The 20,937-nt window shown below is 39.9% G+C and overlaps 1 protein-coding gene across 1 annotated transcript in view; it reads right to left on the bottom strand.

The window, feature by feature from the left end:
* PIK3C2G (phosphatidylinositol-4-phosphate 3-kinase catalytic subunit type 2 gamma) overlaps positions 1-20,937 on the bottom strand; it is a 194,870-nt gene that overhangs the window by 21,509 nt on the left and 152,424 nt on the right. The window contains exons 27-30 of the mRNA XM_029963387.1: positions 20,675-20,796; positions 16,274-16,382; positions 7,982-8,057; positions 604-698 (exon numbers count right to left, since the gene is read on the bottom strand). Coding sequence (XP_029819247.1) covers positions 604-698; positions 7,982-8,057; positions 16,274-16,382; positions 20,675-20,796 — 402 coding nt within the window. The remainder of the gene's footprint in view (positions 1-603; positions 699-7,981; positions 8,058-16,273; positions 16,383-20,674; positions 20,797-20,937) is intronic.

The raw sequence follows: 20,937 nt of genomic DNA, 5'->3' as shown, positions 1-20,937 counted from the left end.
CCTTCAGCCGAGAGACTGCACATGGCCCAGGAAGATCTCTCACGACACCTTCATCAGCCAATTCCACCTGCCTCGTGCTGCAGGAGCACTACCAGCTTCCCCCTCCCATAGCCTGGCTCCAGGAATGCACAGCATTTACCTCCCTGACAGAGACTGCTACAAAGCTGAGCTTAAAACACACCACTGAGCTCTGCCCTGTTCGTAGGCAGCCATGCTAGACTAGAAGGAAACGTATGGATAACCAATCCATAATGCCAGACTGACATGCTACAAAAAGTCATGTGGTGGCGTGATGCCTTATGTCTGACTGGTGTCAAAATGTGTCAGCTGAGAGGCCAAAACAGTATCAGAATTGGTTTTCATGGAAAAGGCCATTACCAGCCACCAAGGAAACCCAGTTTCCGTATCTGTCCCACATCTGTAACCATACTGAGTGAGCTCAAAGGAAAAAAAACCCCAATTGTTAAATAATGACAGAACAGCATTGTCATTACTTTGAGCTAAAACTAGTTATCCCAGAAAGAGTGTTTGAAGATTAATGTTTTCACAGTACTCTGCAAATGCAAGGACTTACGAACTATACATCACAACAAAAGTACTCACAATGTTCCTCATGTGTTTCAACATTATTGTCAGGCGTGTGTTCTCGTAGGATATGACTAACTGTACTCCAGGCTTATGACCAGTTGACTGAGGACCTAAAAAAGGACAGATAGTTTGATTTTTTTAGTTAACAGCTCAGAGGAAGTAGATCTGTAAAATACTGAAGTACATCCTAACTAATATATAAAAAGAACCTACTGCATGTTTAAATCAGGGATGAAATTAGGACACAGATAAGGAGTGGGATGGAAGAAAGTGGTCTGACATGCAGTGCTCATTTTCTTTCCTGTTTATGAACTGACAGTAAAATTTTTTTGTTTTCTAATTGCCATCAATCTGAAATTCAGTGGGAAATTTATGCTTGAGTGACAAATAATTGGGTTGGTTTTTTGGCGGTCATTGATGACACTATTCACTATTGATGCAATTCTCTTGTCTGGTTAAAAACACCGGATTTTTTTTCTTTTTTCAGTTCCCAACAGAACAGAAAAAAAACTAAAAAAGGAAAGAAAAAAGAGCAAGTTTCCTGACTAGTTCCAAAACAAATTAGAGAAACAACATCTGCATCTATCATATATAAATTCTCCCTTCCTCATTGTGTACTTTTACTGTTCCAGGCTGTTTTTCATGCAACCCATTGCCTTCACAGATTTTTCCACTAAAATGCACTTAAAGAGCTTGATTCCACTCCCACTGGAAAAAAAACATTTTTCATTTTCCAGGCTAGAAGGATCAGTCTCATAATGCAAAAGAAATGACTAAGCATGTCCTGTTCCATCTTTCTGCTGGAGGCACTGAGCCAGCTTGTCCTCACTGCCAAAAAGGTGTGTCCTTGAAGCTGGGTAAGTAAGGTGGTTTACCTGCCCTGCAGGGACAGGAAAGAAAATACAGGTGCCTTTTACCACAGTAAACCAGGTAGTGGTGAACACAACCCCTCCTCAATATCTGTGTGACCTTCTTATTTGGCTGAGTTTCTTCTGAGGGTGGACATGAGCAATTTTAAACTACCTGGTCTGAGACCTTGGGTTCTCCCCACGTGGTCACAATCAAAGACAGTCCAGATACTGCCTGTGTGAAGTAGCCTGGTTTTATTTATGCAAACAGGGCTTCACTTAATGAGACCAAAGCTGTATTACAATCAGTATTATGTATTTACTGCACTTGAAAAAGTAAGAACTCAGTCCTGCTAACCTTATGACAAAACAGTGATGTCTCAGAGCTGGGCTCTGCTCTCCTGCCTCCCCATTCAAGAAGTGGTTGAGCTTGAGACCTCAGTCAGAGAAGTCCTGCTCCCCTGCAAGCACCTTGGGATCTGTCACTGACACACAACCCTTAAACCCACCACAGGGTGAGGTAATGACACGAGACAATATAGTAGCCATTAATCCTTTAAATGGAAACATACCTTCTAAGAAGCAGAAGGAATGAGAAAGGATGATGAAAATGAAAGAACAACCATCATGCACGAGGGTTGTGCGCTGTCAGCAAGAGGCTTTTCAGAGAGCATCAGGACTGTTGACCCTCAGCAGCAGGCAGGGTTCTCACATCTCCCTTCCAGCCCCAGCAGACACCTGTGCACTCTCTGTTGCACTCTTGCTCTCTCTGTCCCACACGTGCACCAGGGCTCTCACAGCCAGCACTGTGAGAGCAAGAAATCAAACTCCCCCTCCTCAGCCTCTCCTCTCAGAGGGGAACTTATAATGAATAAGACACATTGGCTGTATTTTTCTGAAGAAACCAAATGTGTAACCTCTGGAGTGAACAGAGGCTAAAATAACCACTAAGCAGACAGAATGACAGTGGTGTCATGTACTACTGACAGCCAGAGCACCAGTGCAATTGCCATTTATCTCAAGGAAAGGATCTCAAATGAATTAAAAGTAACACACAAATGCCATAACATAATTTTTCCAGGCAGCCTGGATATCAGCACTTCTGAGTTTCTGATGTTTGGAATGGAATTTGAGAATATGAATCCATCTCCAATTTCTTCCCTTTAGAGATGATAAAAATACATTTTTAATCACATCCTAATTAAAGAAGGGCCTGAAATACTCTTGAAGAATTGAAATCTTACAAAGAAATCACTAAGCTGGGACTTAGAACACTGAGTTGCAGCTCTTCATTTGTTATTCTCCCTTATGAACCTTGACAAATCACTTGGCAAGACTGTACCTTATTTCATTTTCTTGTGGCATGCAAATAAGAACAGGGAGGGATAGGGAATGAAAACTCCATGAACCAGACAATGCTGAGTTTTTTTCAGGGTAAGAAGAAGCCCAGAAAAATCAGTTCATCCCCTCTTCATGCAAAGTCACTTTACCAATTTTTTTTTTTTTTAAAGCTGTGAGTCCTTTTGCCTTTAAGCTGCAACAGGAAATGTAGAATCCTAGACCATTACACATGGTATAACACAAGGGGAGTTGTGTTTTAGTGTAAGGGCACAATTCACCTGTGGGGCTCTGTTAATTTGTGAGTTGCAGTGACTCACCCTGAGCAGTTAAGCATTTCAGAGGCTAAATTACATCATCAGAATCCATCTGATCCCTGTGCCTTCCCCCTCCTACCAACACTACCAGCACCTTTTTTCACATTACTTAAGTTTTCCAGTGTGGTGCTTATACCCAGTCAAGGAATTTCTCTGTGGGAATGGTCCATTTATTTATTTATTTATTTATTTATTTATTTTAAAATAACAAATGCAAATAAGTTTCTAACCAAGCTGAAATTCATGAGAAACATGGGAGGGGAAAATGCATTTCTAGCTGAATATGTAAAATGAAGTCTGAAACAGACTCTATGGGATGATAACTACTAAAATATTTGCTCTTACTATGTGATAAATAGAGTAGAAATGAAAAAAAATAAAAGGAAGAGAAAGAAAAAAAAAGAGAGCATGGGAAATCTGATAAAAATGGAAGAAACATCTTTCACTTGTAATAAACACGAGTTACTCTTAGCTGGTATATTTTAGTTTTTCCCACACTCAGTGCTAAGTCATGGCCTCTCTGAAGTCCAGGTGATTTTAGCTTCAAATGATAATAGAATACAAATACAATAATTACTTCTGCTCTATCCAGTTTGGGCAGATGGACTTGAACTCAGGCCCTGCATTTTTAGGAAGTGTCATGCTCTACTTGCACTCCATTATAGACAAAGACCAAATGCTGCTCTGTTGTAGATACAGGACAAAGCTGCACTGACTACAGCTGAAGCAAGATTCCCCTCCCAGGGATTGATTTTCCCTCGCTGGTGTCAATGCAAAAGCTGACAAACACCCAATGAGAACCCAAAAAACCTCAAACACTCTGCCAGTTTATAATCTCTTATCAAGTAACATAAACACAAGAAAACTGTGGGTCCTTTCATCTTTTCAAATGACAAAATGAAGGCAATTGTTTTTCAGATTTCTACTGAAGGTAAAATGATCTTCACAACGGTCAAGGATGCAGTTAGTTGTTTTCTTTATCTAGATGGCCTTTTCTTGCATGTTGGAGACCTACCAGCTCCACATTCTATCATTTGTGCAATGTTTCCATTAGCAGCATTTTAAATTAAGCCCTGCATTACATTTTGCACGATGCATGAGGAATGGAAACGGCGAGGAAGATGCTACCAACAAAATCAATAGGGAAACTCTAATTTAATAATACATTGCATTTCACACGTGAACTGCAAAGCAATGTGGAAAAACTAATTAGCTAAGTGTCAACACACTGCCATTGGGGAGCTCAGTATTATTCTGTATTCTGCACCCTCAGATTTTTCTTAGACCTTTCTTCTGTTTTGACATCTGGCATCAAAGAGTACTGGAACCTGTTTGGTTTCCCTGGGCTAGGGTTGAACGCCCCAAGCCAACCATCTGCCTGCTTTAGCTGGGTTTAGGAGCCTCCAATGTATCTGACTTCATACAGTCAGCTGTAAATACACTGACTGTCTCAGTGGTTCTGTTCTCCAAGCCAACCAGAGGTACTTATGGCCAGCAAAAAAGTCTAAATGTGACTAAATCAGGAACACAACTTGTGGCAAAAGCTTTACATCAAGAATGAGCAACTTCAGAAGATCAAAACACTACATAACATGAGCAAAACAGGCTGTTCTCCTCAGGGACTACTCATGAGGACTGTGATTCTGCATGGAGAGGAATATCATATTACAGTTCTCTTGGAAAGCTTGGATCTTCCTTTAGAAGGACATGGAGCCAGTCCCTCTTCTGTACTACAAGGATAGAAGCCACAGAAATCCATAAAAAGCCATGGAGCACTAATTACATGTCAGAACTGGTCCTGGGCTGTACAATGTTCTAACCCACAGCAAAACCAATACAGTCTGAATTATTAATATTTTCAGGAGATATAAACTCAAGAGAAAAATAAACAAGATTGATATAAAAATGTTTTTGATATGTTTTCTTTCTCCTTTTTTTAAAAGGGCCTTTATGAAAGGCTGTCTGTGAAATCATTCCTGACATCTGCTCTATCTGCTCTCACTGCCTTGTAGTGAGCTTGGTATAATGAAATGTTGACAATATTCAGTATAATTCAGAATTCACCGCACTGGGAGCACTGATTCAGTATTCATGTCAAAATAAATTTAGCATTGATTTTTAATCTCTTCATCACCAGGAGCAAAGTACAAATTCATAAATTTTAATTTATATTTTACTTTAGTAAGTGTAATTACCTACAACATTTATAAATTAAAGCAGTGTAAGAGAAAGATGTTGGTTTGATCAAAATTCATAACCTGATCCTATTGGGCATTAATTTTATTTTATATTGATCCTAACTAAGAGACAGATTATTTGCTTGCATAAAGGCTAAGAGAGAAATCACCACATCCATGCAAAGCTACAGCCCATATTAAACCTGAGTTATTTTTCAAAACAGACTAATATTAAGACCCTCATAACCTTGGAAAGCAATGATATCTGTGAGGAAAGAACATACTTTTTTTCATGGTAATTACCTCTCTCTGGCAGGCTCTGTGAACTTAATTCCTCCCCAGACTGACTCTGGCATTACTACAGAGTTTACTTTTAAATCAAGACTTTCTGAGCACCCTCAGCAAGCAAGAGCCTCCAGGGCCACTGTGCTCTTCCCAGCAACTCCTTGTTTGCTACCTGGCAGCTTGGCATGATCAGCCACCTCCTGCCTTAGCTGGACTTGTGTCTTCTCTGGACAACAACTGCGTGCAAATGCCCTGCAGCAAAAGATTTCAGTGAGCTCACTAGGGTATGGCAGCAGCCTAAGTCTGACAATCAGAAGAAGAACAGACAAACATCTATGAAAATAATTTTTCAAGTGGGTGATTAGCACAAGTATGGCAGGTGTTCCTCTGATAGCTGAGGTAGCTCATTTACAGCTAAGCTCATCTTCTTCCACAATTCACAACAACTGACTGTCAACCCTTCCTTGTTGACCACAAGTGGTGCAGTACCCAGAGCAACTCAGCCCATGCTTCTTCTTCTCTGTTTTTACAAGGTCTAAGCTAATTGGGTCCTAATTTGGGCCCTGTGTGCTACTGGCATTCTATCTATTCTATTTATTCTAATAAATGATAGTGATAAATTTTCTGGGCTAAAGGGAGTTGGGGTTTATGTAGTTTGGGTTTTGCTTGTTATTTTCTCCCGTATTAAACAAAGGTTTTGCCCTGAGTCTAGAACTGAAGTGTCCAAACTTTAAAGGGCAGAGTTCTTCAAAAGGAAAAAAAAAATCCCCGGTAACCACACTGCTCGAGGCCAGAGATACATTTATCTTCCTTGACCAGGATGTGACCCTCACCTCCACTAACTGTAGAGTGAACGAGCAGATTGGGTTACCTGTCACATAGCTTTCTTCAAACACCCACTAAACATATTTTTGCCTCTGTTTCTTCATTCTCTTCCTTGATTTTGCTGTCACTGGCAACAAAAATGAATGGCTTATCCTTCAGACTATATCAGCCCAGGACACCACAGGAGGAATTATGAGGCTGCAAGTTATTTCTCAGCTTTATCACAGACTCAGTTCATGCTTTTGCATAAGACTTTTACATCCAGATGTTCTGTAATAACTAGGCACCTAAATATTGGTGAAATGTCAAAATTCTTCTAAAGACCAGGGACTTTAACTCCCTTGTGCCACAGCTCACTCTCACATGTGTATATCTTTGGTTAAAGATGGCTACAGAGAGATGTAGCCCACCATGGACCCAGACTACGTGTTCCATTTGAACTCTGGTTTGGATTTTATGTGATGAGATTTAGCCTTTTATGTCCTTAACACCTAGGACATCTTTGCATTATCTCCTTGATCCTTTGTAAAAGTTAGAGCAACCATTAGTAATTTTCAATAGTCATAATGGGTTTAATATGGTAATGGCATGCCCTAATCAAATAAACTCTACACATGGGGAATCTTCTAACGGCTGAGAAGAAAAAATGGGATTTATTTTGTTCTGATGGATTAAAAAAAATGGTCTCAGCAAAAGAGATAATGAAACCTTGGTCTGCAGAGGGATTAAATTAACTTAATGGACATGCAAACTAACTATGCAGAGATACTCGTGCTCCTTTCTGAAATGTGGAAAACTGGTGATCTTGGAAACTATCCTATCACTTGGAACACATAGCAACCAGCTGAATTGTTGTGGTGCAGAGTGCAGCTGCAGACTTCTTTACGAGATTTTATTTTGCCCAAAACTGACTATGGAAGATTATTTTCAGTGCAGAGCTAAGGCAAGGAAGACAATTATCATTCACAGTTTACTTTTTATAGTTTATGCTTTGGCTCTTAATGCTGTAATGTCAGAAATTAGATTAAATTAGGTGCTGGACAGAAGAGGAAAATGGGTTAAGTGTTTACATAGGCTAAGGGAATAGTGCAGCATCTCATTCAGCAAGAAGTGAATTACTACTGTCATTAATAATGTATGCCTAAGCATTAGCATAATGTTCTCTTATTTACCTGCTCCACTCATGGTGAAAATTGCCTTTGAAGTCACCCCTGATTTTCTTCGCTTGTGCAAGCACACATTGTGCTTTGTCATGACTCACATCCTTTCCTCCAAATTCTTCTACGAATATTTTGTTTTGTAGAACAAGAAACCTGCCACAGTTTGTGTAAATAAACTTTTGCTTTGCATACAGGCATGTTTATTCAAAAAGAAATGAAGCAAGGCTGAGGGAAATATGCAAAAGAGAAAGAAAGCTACAGGTGACATTAGTAACACATTTTCAGAGACCTTGAGAAATTAGGAATTATTTGATGGTATCTTTACACCCTAAAAAAAATAAATAAAGGTGCCTAAACACTTTAGACTCACCTTTGCTTTACTGTATTTAATATTATTAAAAAAGTCCTTCTTAGGAAAAAAAAAAGATGGGTAATCCACATACCTAAGGTCACAGATGATGAATCTTCTGCCAAGGTATTTTTGGACCAATTCAGGAAGAAGCTGAGTACAAGCTCATTCTGAAAGAGAATAAAAATACCTTAGGTAATACCATATGTTGTGCTCTGTGCCTTAAATTGTTCCCCTCAAAGAAGATTGCTGTTAATTTTTTTATGTATATATTAGATTTAGCAAAAAAAGGGAGCCTTTCCCTTATGATTATGGGCAATCATAATGACTTCTACTCAGGCACTGGGAAGACAATGGTGCCTGTTACCACTGTCCCAGGGATGCTGCACTGGTGCCTACCTGGCCCCTCTCTGTCAACACACTTCCAGACAGCAGTGTGCTGTGTGGGCCATGGATCTGCACTCTTGCTTGATCTCCAGTAGCTCAAGATTTGTATCAGTAGCTGCAACTGCTTTTCCAGAGCAGCCCATCTGTGACACAAACACAGGAGCCCACCTTTGCTGTGTCCTGTGCAGTCAGCACGAACCTCGCCCTTGGCGTGGGACTGACCCCGAGCATCGTGTGGGCCTCCCTGAGGCTTGGATATTGTATAAATCTCCCTCACATGTCAGCTTAATGGACACTTACACTGAAAAGCTCCATACAGAGTTAAACCCTACCAGAAACCCACAGGGAGTGAAAGGGATGATCATATTTCACCATCCTGTTTAAAAGAGTAATCCACCTTATGCACTGCACTGTAACTTTTATTTTTATGTATTGACCTGTGCTGCTCTAGTGAACACAGATAACAGGTACTTACATTCAGCTGTAGGGAATTAAAACAATAAACCAAATCCCCAGATTTGAGTATTGGGCAAGGCAATAAAAATGTGAATTCTGAAATGGACTCTTATGACTCTGAATCAAAGGTGGACAGTAATTGCATTTTATTAGCTTTTCCATAAAGCCGTCTATCAGAATGGCCATTCTTTAGGATGGTTAGAATTGCTATATTCATGCTGATGTTACTTGGACTGACAATGTAATGAATGGGTAGAACAAGAGACTTTTCAGATTCTAGCATTAAAATGTCACCACTGTTTTTTTCAAGCCTGTGGAAAATAATGTGTCTCTTATTGGGAAGATGTACTTCATGTAGCATTTGTGTTGTTTCACTTTGACAAGATGTGGTGTAATTTGTGCAAGGAGAAAAAGAAAAGGAAGAGGGTACTGACAAATGCAGCTAGGGAGGAGTTAACCTGGTTACAGCAGACAGAGGAACAAGATGTGTATGTTCATTGTAGAGATAAGATTTAGCAACTGGGATTTACTTTAACAGTTGCCTTTTATTTTTCATTCTACTGGTTGGAGTTTTTCCTCCCACTCTGATATTTTCTTTAAAAGAAAAATCAGGGGGAAAAAACAGGAGAAACCAACAGAATTATTTTCCTTGAACTGAATGACAAATCCTTAAGCTATTAGCAGTGGACTGCCAATACACCTGCCTGTCTGAGCATGACTGATTATTCTCTCATCTGATAAAAACAGCTTCCAGGGGAAAGCCCATACACCTGCTTCAGCTTCCAGAAGCTTTAAACAGGCAAGTTATTCCCTGTGGGACCTTCATTCCCTCTTTCAGCACAAATCCCATGTGCAGGAAATCTCCAGGGTTGAGAGTATATTTATAGCAGACCAGCCTTTATTTGACAGCATGAAAATAAGCAGAGAAACTCTAACCCTTCAAGTTCAAAAATCTTGAGAGAAGTGGGCAGGAGCTGGAAAGAAAGATACACAAACTGACTTGAAAGAGAAATAAAAAATTCCACGTTGAGCAGCATGGTGTTCTTTCTGCTTCCTCTCCACCTACTCTTTCTGCAATAAATGGAAATACATGAACCGAGAGGTTGTAAATAGGAGATGCAAGGATTGTTTCAGGCGATAGTTCCAAAATCTCATTCTGAAGGAGACAACACTCCGAAAAAAAATGATGTTTGGTTTAAGTACAGAAGTGGAATTCAGGCAGATCTCACAACAGGAACAGGACAGGATCTCACAACAGGCAGGAACAGGACAGGCATGTACAGTGCTGGTGCCACAGCACTGACTGCAAAGCTTTCCCTGCCTGTGTGTCCATTGCACTCAACAGGTACTGAAGCTCAGGAGGAAGCAGCAAGGCTAATGCTGGCAAAAAGAATGCAGAAACCTAATGGAACAGGTCATGTGGCAGGGGCAGATGAAGCAGGCTGTCCAGGGCTAAGTGCTTCAAAAGCAGTGGGGGGGATGTCTCCTGTGTGTTTGGGGAGATAAGCATTTTGCACGCTGTTATTCATAAGACAGCAATTTCCCCCTGAACTGTGCTAATCTGCCTGCTGCAGAACTCCACCATTTCCACCAGCAAAGTGTGTCAATACCTTAAGTTCAGCCTGTGTCAGCAGAGCTCCAAAGCACACACTGAACTTTCAGGTGATTCCCAAATCGGTGGGACCTCGATCAGTTGGACCCCATTTAATGGGACAGTACAAGCTCAGAATTAAGCATGCATCTAATTACACTGCTGAATAGAAACAGGTATATTAGAGCTTTGAACATGTATGTGTATGACCACAGGCACACTGTATAAAGTGGATAGAGCCCACTTCTAAACAAGCAATTGTTTTTTAGGAAAATGTGACCCTTGGTGAGAATCTTAGAGACCCTGTGATGGTCTTGGCAGATATGCAGGCATTGAGGATGACCACAAGCACCCACTTACCCTTTTCCCACTGAAGTTTTTAACCTTTAAATCAGCAAATGGAAATTCTCTACATATGGATTCTTAGGAATGCCTCCTATAGTTTGTCTAACCATTCTTACCTAAGAAGACAACAGTCTCTAGTACGTAATGTTGATATTTTGCAGGTCACTCGATAGCATTAGCCTAAAGGGGAGGAGCCAGTTGGTTAGAACTCACACATCCCCTTTTTTTCAGCCATTAAACTCAAAAGGTACAAATTCCACCTTTACTTACACTAGGATAAACAATTTCAGTGGCACTGGGGGGACTGGCACAGCCCTGCACCAGTTTAGCAGGGTAGAATTTGTCTACTGCTCTCCATCAGAGACTAACTAGAAAAGCACTCTGCTGGTAGTGAAACACAGCCAGATTTCAAACCAGATTTAATTCTGATAGAAAGAAAAGCAGCCTCCCCTCTGCTTTCAGCTTTCTTTTCAGCCGTGTTAGAGTAGATTTGGGGTCAGAGAACACCCATGCGCCTGTTATACTTTAACACGATGGAGAATCAGCAGGAAAGAAAGAAACCAGAAAAAGCTGACCTTGGTGCAGCTGTTAAAACTTCAGGAGAGGACAGCGGAAAAGAGAGGACTTTGAACCCTCCCCATTTTGGATCTGCTGGATGCCTTGCCGCGGGAGTACAGGAGTGGTGGGAGTTCAGGGGACCCACACACCTCGGGGGGAGCTTTGTACCACCACGCTCTGTGCCCCCACATGGGCACTGTGGGAGCTGTTTTCTCATCTCTGCAAACCCCGAGGAGCGCCAGCGAATAAAAGGTAAATGAAATATGGGAAGCTCTTATCAAACGTGATTACTTTTACGGTGTAAAACATTACTCACTCTAGAACAATGCTGCGGTCCTCATTTTTACTGTACGCTTGAAAATGAGGGGACATAATTTACAATCATTTCCATTTACACCCTCTTTAAAGCCCTTTTATACAGCCTATAAGTCACCATAAAGCTGTTTATAGAACCTATCCATAGCTGAAACATTGCCACTGTTTGCTTACCTGCTTGCATTAGATTTATCTTTGCCCCCAAAGTCCTTACTTAATTTGGATACTCAGGAAAACCTTTATAGACTCAAACCCCAAAAGACCTATTTTATTTTTTTTTTTTACTGATTAGCCTACTGTGCACCTGCACTTACTATTATGTTTGTCAAATGCCCTCACCACGATAAACAAACCCCCTCAAATATCCAAGCCCGCTGAAGTTGTACAGAAAACAAATCTATGTGAAAGATGTGGGACAAATAACATCAGTTTATTTAAGACTACGTAGTTTTGCAAGATGAGTGTGTACATCTAGTGTCTGAGCTGTGTTATCAATAACTATATAAAAGCCAGTTATTATATTATAGTTATTATATCAATAACCATATAATATCCACAAATTAAATACCACATCTTTTAAATGATGAGAGATGGGAAGATTATCCATGCGATGTTACCAGCTGGCTGAGGGCACCAAATGCACATAGTTGCAATATAAGAAATTGCTTTAGGGTCAGTTTTAGATTTTTCACTTGCAATGCCCAAGTCATGTGCAAGTTGTCTTTCCAAGATAAGCATGAAGACATTCGGTTTTGTCAATGCTGCTGTTTGACACCAGGGCCAAAAGCAGACTAAATTAATGGAGCCTTACCTTGCTTTTGTGTCCCCAGGCAATGTATAACCCTTCTACAATACAGCCATGCAATGACAAGCCACTAGGGCAGCCCTAATTCATATTAGGAGATTTGGGCTGCAATCTCCACTCAGCCCATCGCTCAGCTGGAGTTGAGTGAAACAGAAAAATGTAACAGTAGTCAGCAGCAGCTGCCTTTTGTCACAGATTTTGTTTACACTTTGAGAACATATTTTTATCGTCTTCTGTGTTACCAACCTTCAATTCATTGGTTTTTGATGCTTCACCTCTTATTGGTGACATCACTTGGTTGTTCTGCCATTTCATGAAGAAAAACTCCAGAAGTCTAAAGATTGTTGGGGATGTTGCCTTGCAGATCTAGAAAACCCAGGTACTTCAGTGTATGCAGGTAGTGAGTCAGTCAGCAATGGTGCAACTGGTCCAAACCTAAATATTCTTACACAGTGATCATAAATATTGCCACTGGTTTGGGAGGAGTAGAACAAAATTAATAAAAGGTGCTGAAACCTATTTTTGATCCTGTCCTAATTGACTCAGTGCAAAATGAAGGTGCATCAGCTTCTGCATTTTAGTGATTGATGTAATGAATACAGCTTGTTGTTCATGTATACAGTCTGTTGGTGGAGTTATTTATAACAGTCTTAACCTGAATTTAAGAAAATCATTCCTATTCCAGGCAATTCTTCAACAAATATCGAAGAGGAAGTCAATGAGTGAGGCTTATGCTCAAAGTTAAATGACAGACTTAAAAAACATGCTGTGACTAGGGATGGGCATGAGCATATTTAAGCATTTAAACTAGTCCAAGAAAAAGTATCTCCATCAACTGATGTGTCTGCATTTGTTGGATCTGATACTAAAGTTCAGTGATGGAGAAAGGAAAAGTTTCTACATTAAAGAAGGGTGTAAAGAAACATTTCATTCCATTTGAGCTCAGTGCAAATGAGAAGGCAGCTGTTTTCCATCTCTACTCCTTCATTCCAACCATTTAGCAGAAAAGGTCAGTGACATTCTGACATACTCTTAATTATAATACAATTAGCATAATCAGAACTTAGTCTGGACTAAAAAGCATGCACTTAAGGCATGACTGAGGAAGGAATTTGGACATAATCTGATTCTTTCTTCATTTCTAGGATTTGTAATTACTTAATTGGTAGAACCAAGTCCTGTGTGGACTGGACTAAATTTTTCAGAGCTGAAAATGGTGTCTAGTCAATCAGGGTAATGTGTTTACAGTGATAACAAGGGTATTTTATAATGAAATAAAAGCTCTTCTCTCCATCTCAAACAATACTCCAGCCTTCTGTACAGCTACAATACAGCTATGACACAGTATAGGTACATTTCAGCATGAAGAAAAGAGTGGGGCAAGAAAGTAAAAGGGACTCTGCCCTACGGGCATCTGTTCTTACCAGATTTCTTCACAAATTTATGAATTAATTATTTATTCCTACATAGTTTTACTATTTCATAGGAGTGACACTTTGGTAACTCTTGAGAACAGACAACTCACTAAATGGTCTCAGCCAGGCTCCTCGGCAATTTGAGAGAAAGGGCAAATTTGACTGCAAAGTTGTCACAGGCATGAAAAGAGACAAAACAATTGTACTTATTTTTATCAAGAATACCTCCTAGCTTGGCTTTCTGCTCAGGCTAAAGCCAAGAAGACACCATGACACTTTTAAAAGAGTCATACCAAAGTGAAAAGTAAAAAAAGAATACAAAGGAAATTACCCACCAGCTGATCTCCTTGTTCTAAGTGGGTCAGAACACGTCAGTATTTTCTAAATTTCTCACATCTCCCAGCAGGAGAAGCATATTGAAGTAAAAATAATGATTCAATGTTTATGGAGTATCAATAACTTTAAAGGTTACCATCTAGAATTGCAGGTTAGCTGCACGGGGGTAAGCAAGATGATTTCCCACATGCAGCAGCACTTTACAGAGGGAAACAACCTGCTCATTGTTCCATTTGTTGTTCTGCCCTCCAAGTCCAGTACACCAGGAGCAGCGCAGCCCTCTTAGGCACAGAATTGCTTTCTTCTCCTCATGGTTCAGTGCTACAGGCTGTACCAGCCTGGAAATAGCCCCCCTGGGCTTGTTCAGAGCCACAACAGCACGTGTCCCCAGGCAGATCTGCCCACAGTTACCTCTGACTGCCCTAGCTGTGGTTGTGTCCCAGTGTCCCAGCACAACGTGCTGGGAGGACGTCCCCAGCTCCATGGGTGCATGCTGCAGGCCCATAAAGGGAGCACAAAGGGCATTAGGAAACCCATTGCAAGGCAGCCTGCTCTGGCTGATCACTAACCCATGCACAGACCATGGGGTGGGAGGGAGAACAAAGCTTCTGTGTGTGACCGGGAAACATTTTCATTGCTATCCCAGGGCCTTAAGCAGTATAATTTTTCAACTGAAGCTTAGGCTTCTACACAGCAGTGCTTGGCCCAAATTGAAAATCTGTGTACCTTCCAGCAGGCCAGAGTACAGCAGAAGATATCAGCTTTCCCTCAGCTGTGACCAAAAGGCGCTAACGTAAAATAAACCCATGACCCGAACGTGAGCATCAGAAATGAATCACAGAATTTTTAGGGTTGGAAGGGACCTCTGGAGATTATCTAGGCCAAGCCTACTGCCAAGGCAGGGGCACCTGGAGCAGGTGACACAGGAATGGGGTCAGGTAGGTTTGGAATGTTTCCAGAAAGGGAGACTCCACGACCTCCCTGGGCAGCCTGTGCCAGGGCTCTGCCACCCTCAGTGCAAAGACATTCTTGCTCATGTTGAGGTGGGACTTCTCGTGTTTTAATTGCACAACAATCAACCCATACTTGTGCAGATTATTTGGCAGGTTCAGCCAAGGGAGCCAAGCCCCCAAATCAGCTGTTTGTACCAAATTAGGTGTAACTCTGTGAAACAGATAGTTTTTATCCTCTTTGGAAGTCTTCTCAATTTCAACAGAGGGCTCAGAATTTATATTCATATTAATAAGAGAAATCTTGTTCGTTTTGCATATGGACAACTTCCTCTTTAATCTCCATTACACAGTCACAGCTGGGAAAATTTTACAGTTAGATAGTAAACATTTTTCTCCTCCTCCAAGATGCTTGAAATTTTGGAGAACAAACATCCTGTCATACCCTATTTTGGTAACCTAGGCTGTCTCTGCTATTAAACCAAAGCAGCCCCAATTTGAGCTGCAGGCCTGAGGCCATGACATGGCTCACCTGGCAGAGGCCCCTTAGCTGCTCCCAGCCGTGGCTTTTATGATGCTGAAGTGCATAAGGCTTTGTCCTGGCCCAGACAATGAAAAGGCAATGTTTGTTACCATTTAAACTTTCCCCTTTTAAACAGGGGAACCTCAAATCTCAGAAGGTAATAATGAATAAAAATGAGAAACCCCCAATTTTAATGGACACAGTGTATCATTCTGATAAAATTGAAACAGTCTGTATTTGGTCTTATGTTTGCAAAACAATTTCTTCTACATGTTAACCACATTTTGAAATGGGTATTTCTGGGCTGAAAGAATGGAACTTTTCATTTAACAGCTGTCAAAATCAGACTTTTCAATATTTCAAAGCCGACTCCTTTTTTAGACATTACATTCCTCAGAACCTACTCCTTTCTGTCAAAAATTCAGTGAATCACTACTTTTCGATGGCAGCAAAGGAAGAAAAGTTTTTCTGAAAAATGCCCTGCCAGGTCTAATAAACTATTTCTCCGTCATGCTTGTCTTTGTCTTAAGTTTTGATGAATGCTGTAATGGCTTCATCCCAAAACAGCTGCATTAGAAGATGTGTCACTTACGTAATTTTTTTTGGCCCCAAATGGGGCAATGGAAGGCTTCCTGAATCATTTGGTACAATCCCACTAGAAGTCATATGCAAATTAAAAAAAAAAAAACAACTAGAAATGCTCACATTAGCCAGTTTCCTGGAGCCACTTAATAGCTGCTTCAGATAGAGATTCAAATCCTTCACTCTTCTATGTTCCAGATCTGCAAAAGGTAAATGCCACGAGTGGGGAAACCTGCAAAAGAAAAATATTCGTAAGCATAACTCTTGTACTGTATTTGCTGAAAACGTTTCCAATTCTACTTAACAGAAGAAAGTCAAGACTTTCTAAGTGGTTTGGCAGGTAGAGGAAGGGATGGGTAGAGAGTCCAGAGGATTTTTTACCCTCGCACTCTGGTTCTTCTAATAATTTGCTGATATTTTGTTTCATACTGTAGCACTTTTTCTGTCTAAATCATTAATTTAAAAGTAAGTAAATAAATAAAACCTAAAAGGCAGTTATTTGCATTTTGTGATATTTAAATAATTAGCCCTTTATGAAAAAGGAAAGCACTGCCCTCCCCATTTTTTTCACTGTGCCCAGCACAAGAGATCTCTGATCTCAGCCCAGGGCTCATGCTATACACAGTCTTACAACAGAATACCGAGTACCAAAGCCCCACAGAAACAATGTGACATTTGATGAATATATCATTGCTTGCATTTTTACCTCAGCTATTTAGAGTGTAGATAGGTTTTTCAGAGCAGGTCCCTGATCCCATATGTAATTTCAGGTACTAGCCTAATAAAAGCAATATATGAAAACAAACGATTGTCCATAGCAAAAAAATCAATCCCAACAAAAGCAATAGCAATAATAATAGTAAAAGTAATGGTCTTGCTGAATTTTTATTAAGACGAATTTAATTTCAGTTTAGTAAATAAATCACATGCATAGAATGGCCTTATGTCAATTTTCCAATGCTTTGGTGGTTGAAAATGTCAAAACCTCACATTTTTTTACTTGAATCATCTTTGCATTTTAGAGACAATGCACATTAAATCAGTCAAAAGGTTAGATTTTTAACAATACACATAATCAATTTATATTAACCTTGCCCTGACGAAGGGTATTTATCTCTCAGGTCGAAGGAGCATTAGAAAAGCTATCTGTGCTAAATTGCACGTAATGGCTTTTGTGATATGGATTGCTAATAGTCAGATTCATAATAAACATTATGCTTTATGTCCTCTAATGTATGGGATAGAGGAAGGCAGAAGTTTTGATCTGGTTATATTTCATGTTCCACCACCCCCACTTGTAAATAGTCAACTGTGTCTTGTTTACAAACCTCTTTTTTTTTTTTTTGCTACAACCTTGTTTATCCACTAGACCTCAAGAGGCATCTGAAGGCTTCAGACAAATGACTAAGGAGCTGTCTAGCATGTGATACATTGGAAAGGGACACTTGGCCAGCCTTTAGAAAGGCAGCTGGGCAATACTGTGAGGAAAAACTCAGTGCTGGTATAACTTACTTTGCAATTACACAAGGGACCAGGATGACAGCAACATACTGTATGTTTGTATGAACTTTTCATTATTTCTACCCATGGCACTGAGGGGTTGGGGCTCAGTGAGGGGCTGCACAGATGAGCAGCAAGAGGCGACTCTTGCCTCATGAAATCACAGTGGCAGGACACAAAAAGAAGTGGAGGAAGTGAGAGATATGACCCAGGATCATGACATAGACGAGCTGCACAGATAAAAATAGAGCCCAGGTCATCTGGCACACATAGATAGCCTGTGAATATTCTGGGTTCCCCTCTGGGGCACAAAAGGACTTCTTTCAAGGGATTATAGGGAGGAGCTGTTTGGAAGTAGCTTAAAATGAATTAGACTGTGTAAGACACAGAGAAGGCTGTAAAATGCAGGCCCTCAGAAGATGCATCCTAAGCACAGTGGCCAAACAGAAGACAGAGAAACTGCTGATTGATAGCACCAATAACTGCTGGAGTGAAGGACAATATGAACCTTGTGGTGGCACCGAACCCTTCTTTAGGAGTCCTTTGAGCTTTTGCTGAATTGTGTTTGTGGCTGAAACCAGCTTTGCCCTTGTGAGTGCTCTTGTGTTAGAAGAGGTGAACTTCCCAACCTGACATTCAGCTTTGCATCTACCTTAAGTGGATCAGAAAAACATAAACTTGCACGGTGTGCAGATGTCCTCCACGGAGGATTCCACTCCCTCCTTGTCAGCTGGAACGTTGTTCTGTGTACAAATTATGGCACTTGAATGCTTTCCTGGGTGAAAAGATTTTTGGCCTTTTGCAAAACGATAACTAAATGCAATTAATGATCTCTCTGAAACCAAATAAAAAGGAGAACGCTAAAATGCAAGGGTTTGCTTGGGGCAGCTGTGCTTTGGCTTGCAAATATGGGCTGAATGTTCACATGTCAATAGAAAAAGTTCAGATTCTAAGAACTCTGAGCTTTTGCCATTAGTTTCTTGTAATATAGTCAGTATTTGGCACTTGTATGAAGCACTCTCATATTGCATTGTTTTCTCCTAATGAGACATAAATAAATACAATTTCATGGAATCAATACAAAGCAGAAACCAAGTCCTTTCTGTAAGCAGTTCCAATTATTCTAGTAATAATAAACATTTTACTTTTTAAATCATACATTTTTAAACTGATTTTGTGGTTATATTGTGGAACAAAGCTTTTTCCTTCCTTTAAAGCATCTGGCATCAGACAGAGTTGGAGCTTTGTAACACACAGACAGACTAATGGTCTGATATGGTATGGCAGTTTCAGTAATAACAACAATTTCCTTTTAAAGAAATAATTAGTTTTTTATTATTAGGATAAAATCTGAGATACATGAAAAGCCTCAAATTAATGAAGTTCTGTTAGAAAACAAACCAAAACTTTAATATTAAAAAACATGGTTATCAAGAAATATCATAAAATGAATTTCTTTAACACAATCTTGGAGAAAGATCATGCACTGACGGGTTACTGCTGGGACTGAATTATGACAACAAAGCCCTGGTGCTCTTAGAGACAGCTTCAGTATATGCAGATTAACCCTCTGTGAGTTCTGAAACACTCTTTGTGAAAATGTTGTGAGGGATTTTATTAAAAGTAGATTTATCTGAAAAATGGCCAGTACTACTTTTGAAATTCACTACAGGGTTTCTGAGGTCTGTGCATTTCTACAGAGAAATGTATTTTCTTTCAAAGGGCTCTGTCATAAACAGGTACTTGTTAAATATTTCATTTTACAACCTAAAGCTTAGCATGTAAATATCTCCAAATCAAAATCATGATTCAAGCACTTGTAGTATTTGTTTAGTGAAATTTCGATTCTCACCAGCTGCTGCAAACCAGTTCATGTGAGCCACTCATAATGAATCAAATTGGAGTCCCCTCAGGTAGAAGAAAGATTCTCTAGAATAAACTAATCTAAAGCCATTTACCTGAATGCTTCTCACAAGTTTGAGGGAATAGAAAATTTGGATCTGAAATTCTTGGACTTTAAGTCAAAACTGTGTTGTTTGTGGCTGAGTACTTCAGGTTAAATGCCAGACCTTTATATTTTTCAAGGATTTCACTTGAATCTCAACTTGGTTCAAGTAAACTGCTTGTATTTTAGGCCAGCTTTATGTTTTATTGTAGATAGAGCCTGAAGAAGGGCTTGTACCAGATGAATCAGAATGATTGTGTGGAGAGGACTACTTTGTTCTCATGGGGGATTCGGTATAAGGTATATGATATTTGTAGAAAAAAATAACTCCACTTGTATTACTAAAGCCATGGCCAGTCATTACCTAAGGAAAAGCAGTTTTACGTAAGACAGAAATAAACTGTGGGACTCGCTGTCCCAGGAAACTGTGAAGAAATAAGATTCAGAAATGAAAAGCAGGAACAGACACGCACAAAAAGTAATATTCAGAATTATTGCAACTAACGACAGCATGTTTTTTTCAAAAGATTTTAAATTGAATGATACAAGGCACAAAGTTTGGGTTTTGGAGCCAGGATAGTACATAAGATTATCGTATATCTCTCAGCTGGGGAATATGTGCATCTTTTTGTAAGCAGGTTGTTCATGCCAGCCAGTGTCAGAGATTGGCTTGTTTCTGTTCTGATCCAGTGTAAATATTCCAATGTAAACACTGTTTTAATATATGGATTTTTCTATGAGTTTTGATAAGCATCATGAAGAAAATAAAAACTATTAAAAGCCTCATCGTGCCTTTAACGGAGTCAACACCACTTATCCTTTGATTTTGAGAATAGTTTTGTCAGGTCTAAGCTGTTCTCCCTTTTCTCCTCCCATTAAAAAAGGAACAATAAAAGCCAGACTGTCACAATGGTCTATGATTCAGTTTCTTCTGGGACTGAATAGAAGCCTTGATAGAATACGTCGCATTGCCTTTGTGTTTCTAAAAATATGTCTGCCCTGCATCTTCTCACAGATCTATCTGAGCACAGAGAGAGCCAATTAACAGCAGAATAACATTCACTAATATGCTGCCTTACTCTGGGAGGGCGTGAGATGGAAACTGCTTCTGGAGATGGTTGTGAAGTTTTGAGAACTGGTCGAACGATTTTTCCACGAAAGTGACCAAGTTGCAGGTTTGCACCACCTGGACCAGATATATCTGTGTTGGGAAAAAGGGAGAGGCAGAAAAGAGAAACGATCAGAGAGGCATGTTAAAAAAAAAAAATGTACAGGAGAAAATATAGGGTGATTTTAACAAAGAAAAACCTTCCTTTAATGTAGTGCCAAGTGCCAGAGAATT

The sequence above is a fragment of the Manacus vitellinus genome, unplaced genomic scaffold (genome assembly GCF_001715985.3).
Source record: "Manacus vitellinus isolate BGI_N305 unplaced genomic scaffold, ASM171598v3 scaffold_5_pilon, whole genome shotgun sequence".
In the NCBI taxonomy this organism is placed as follows: domain Eukaryota; kingdom Metazoa; phylum Chordata; class Aves; order Passeriformes; family Pipridae; genus Manacus; species Manacus vitellinus.
The sequence above is the reverse complement of the archived record's forward strand: the minus strand, read 5'-3'. Positions and strand labels throughout refer to the sequence as shown.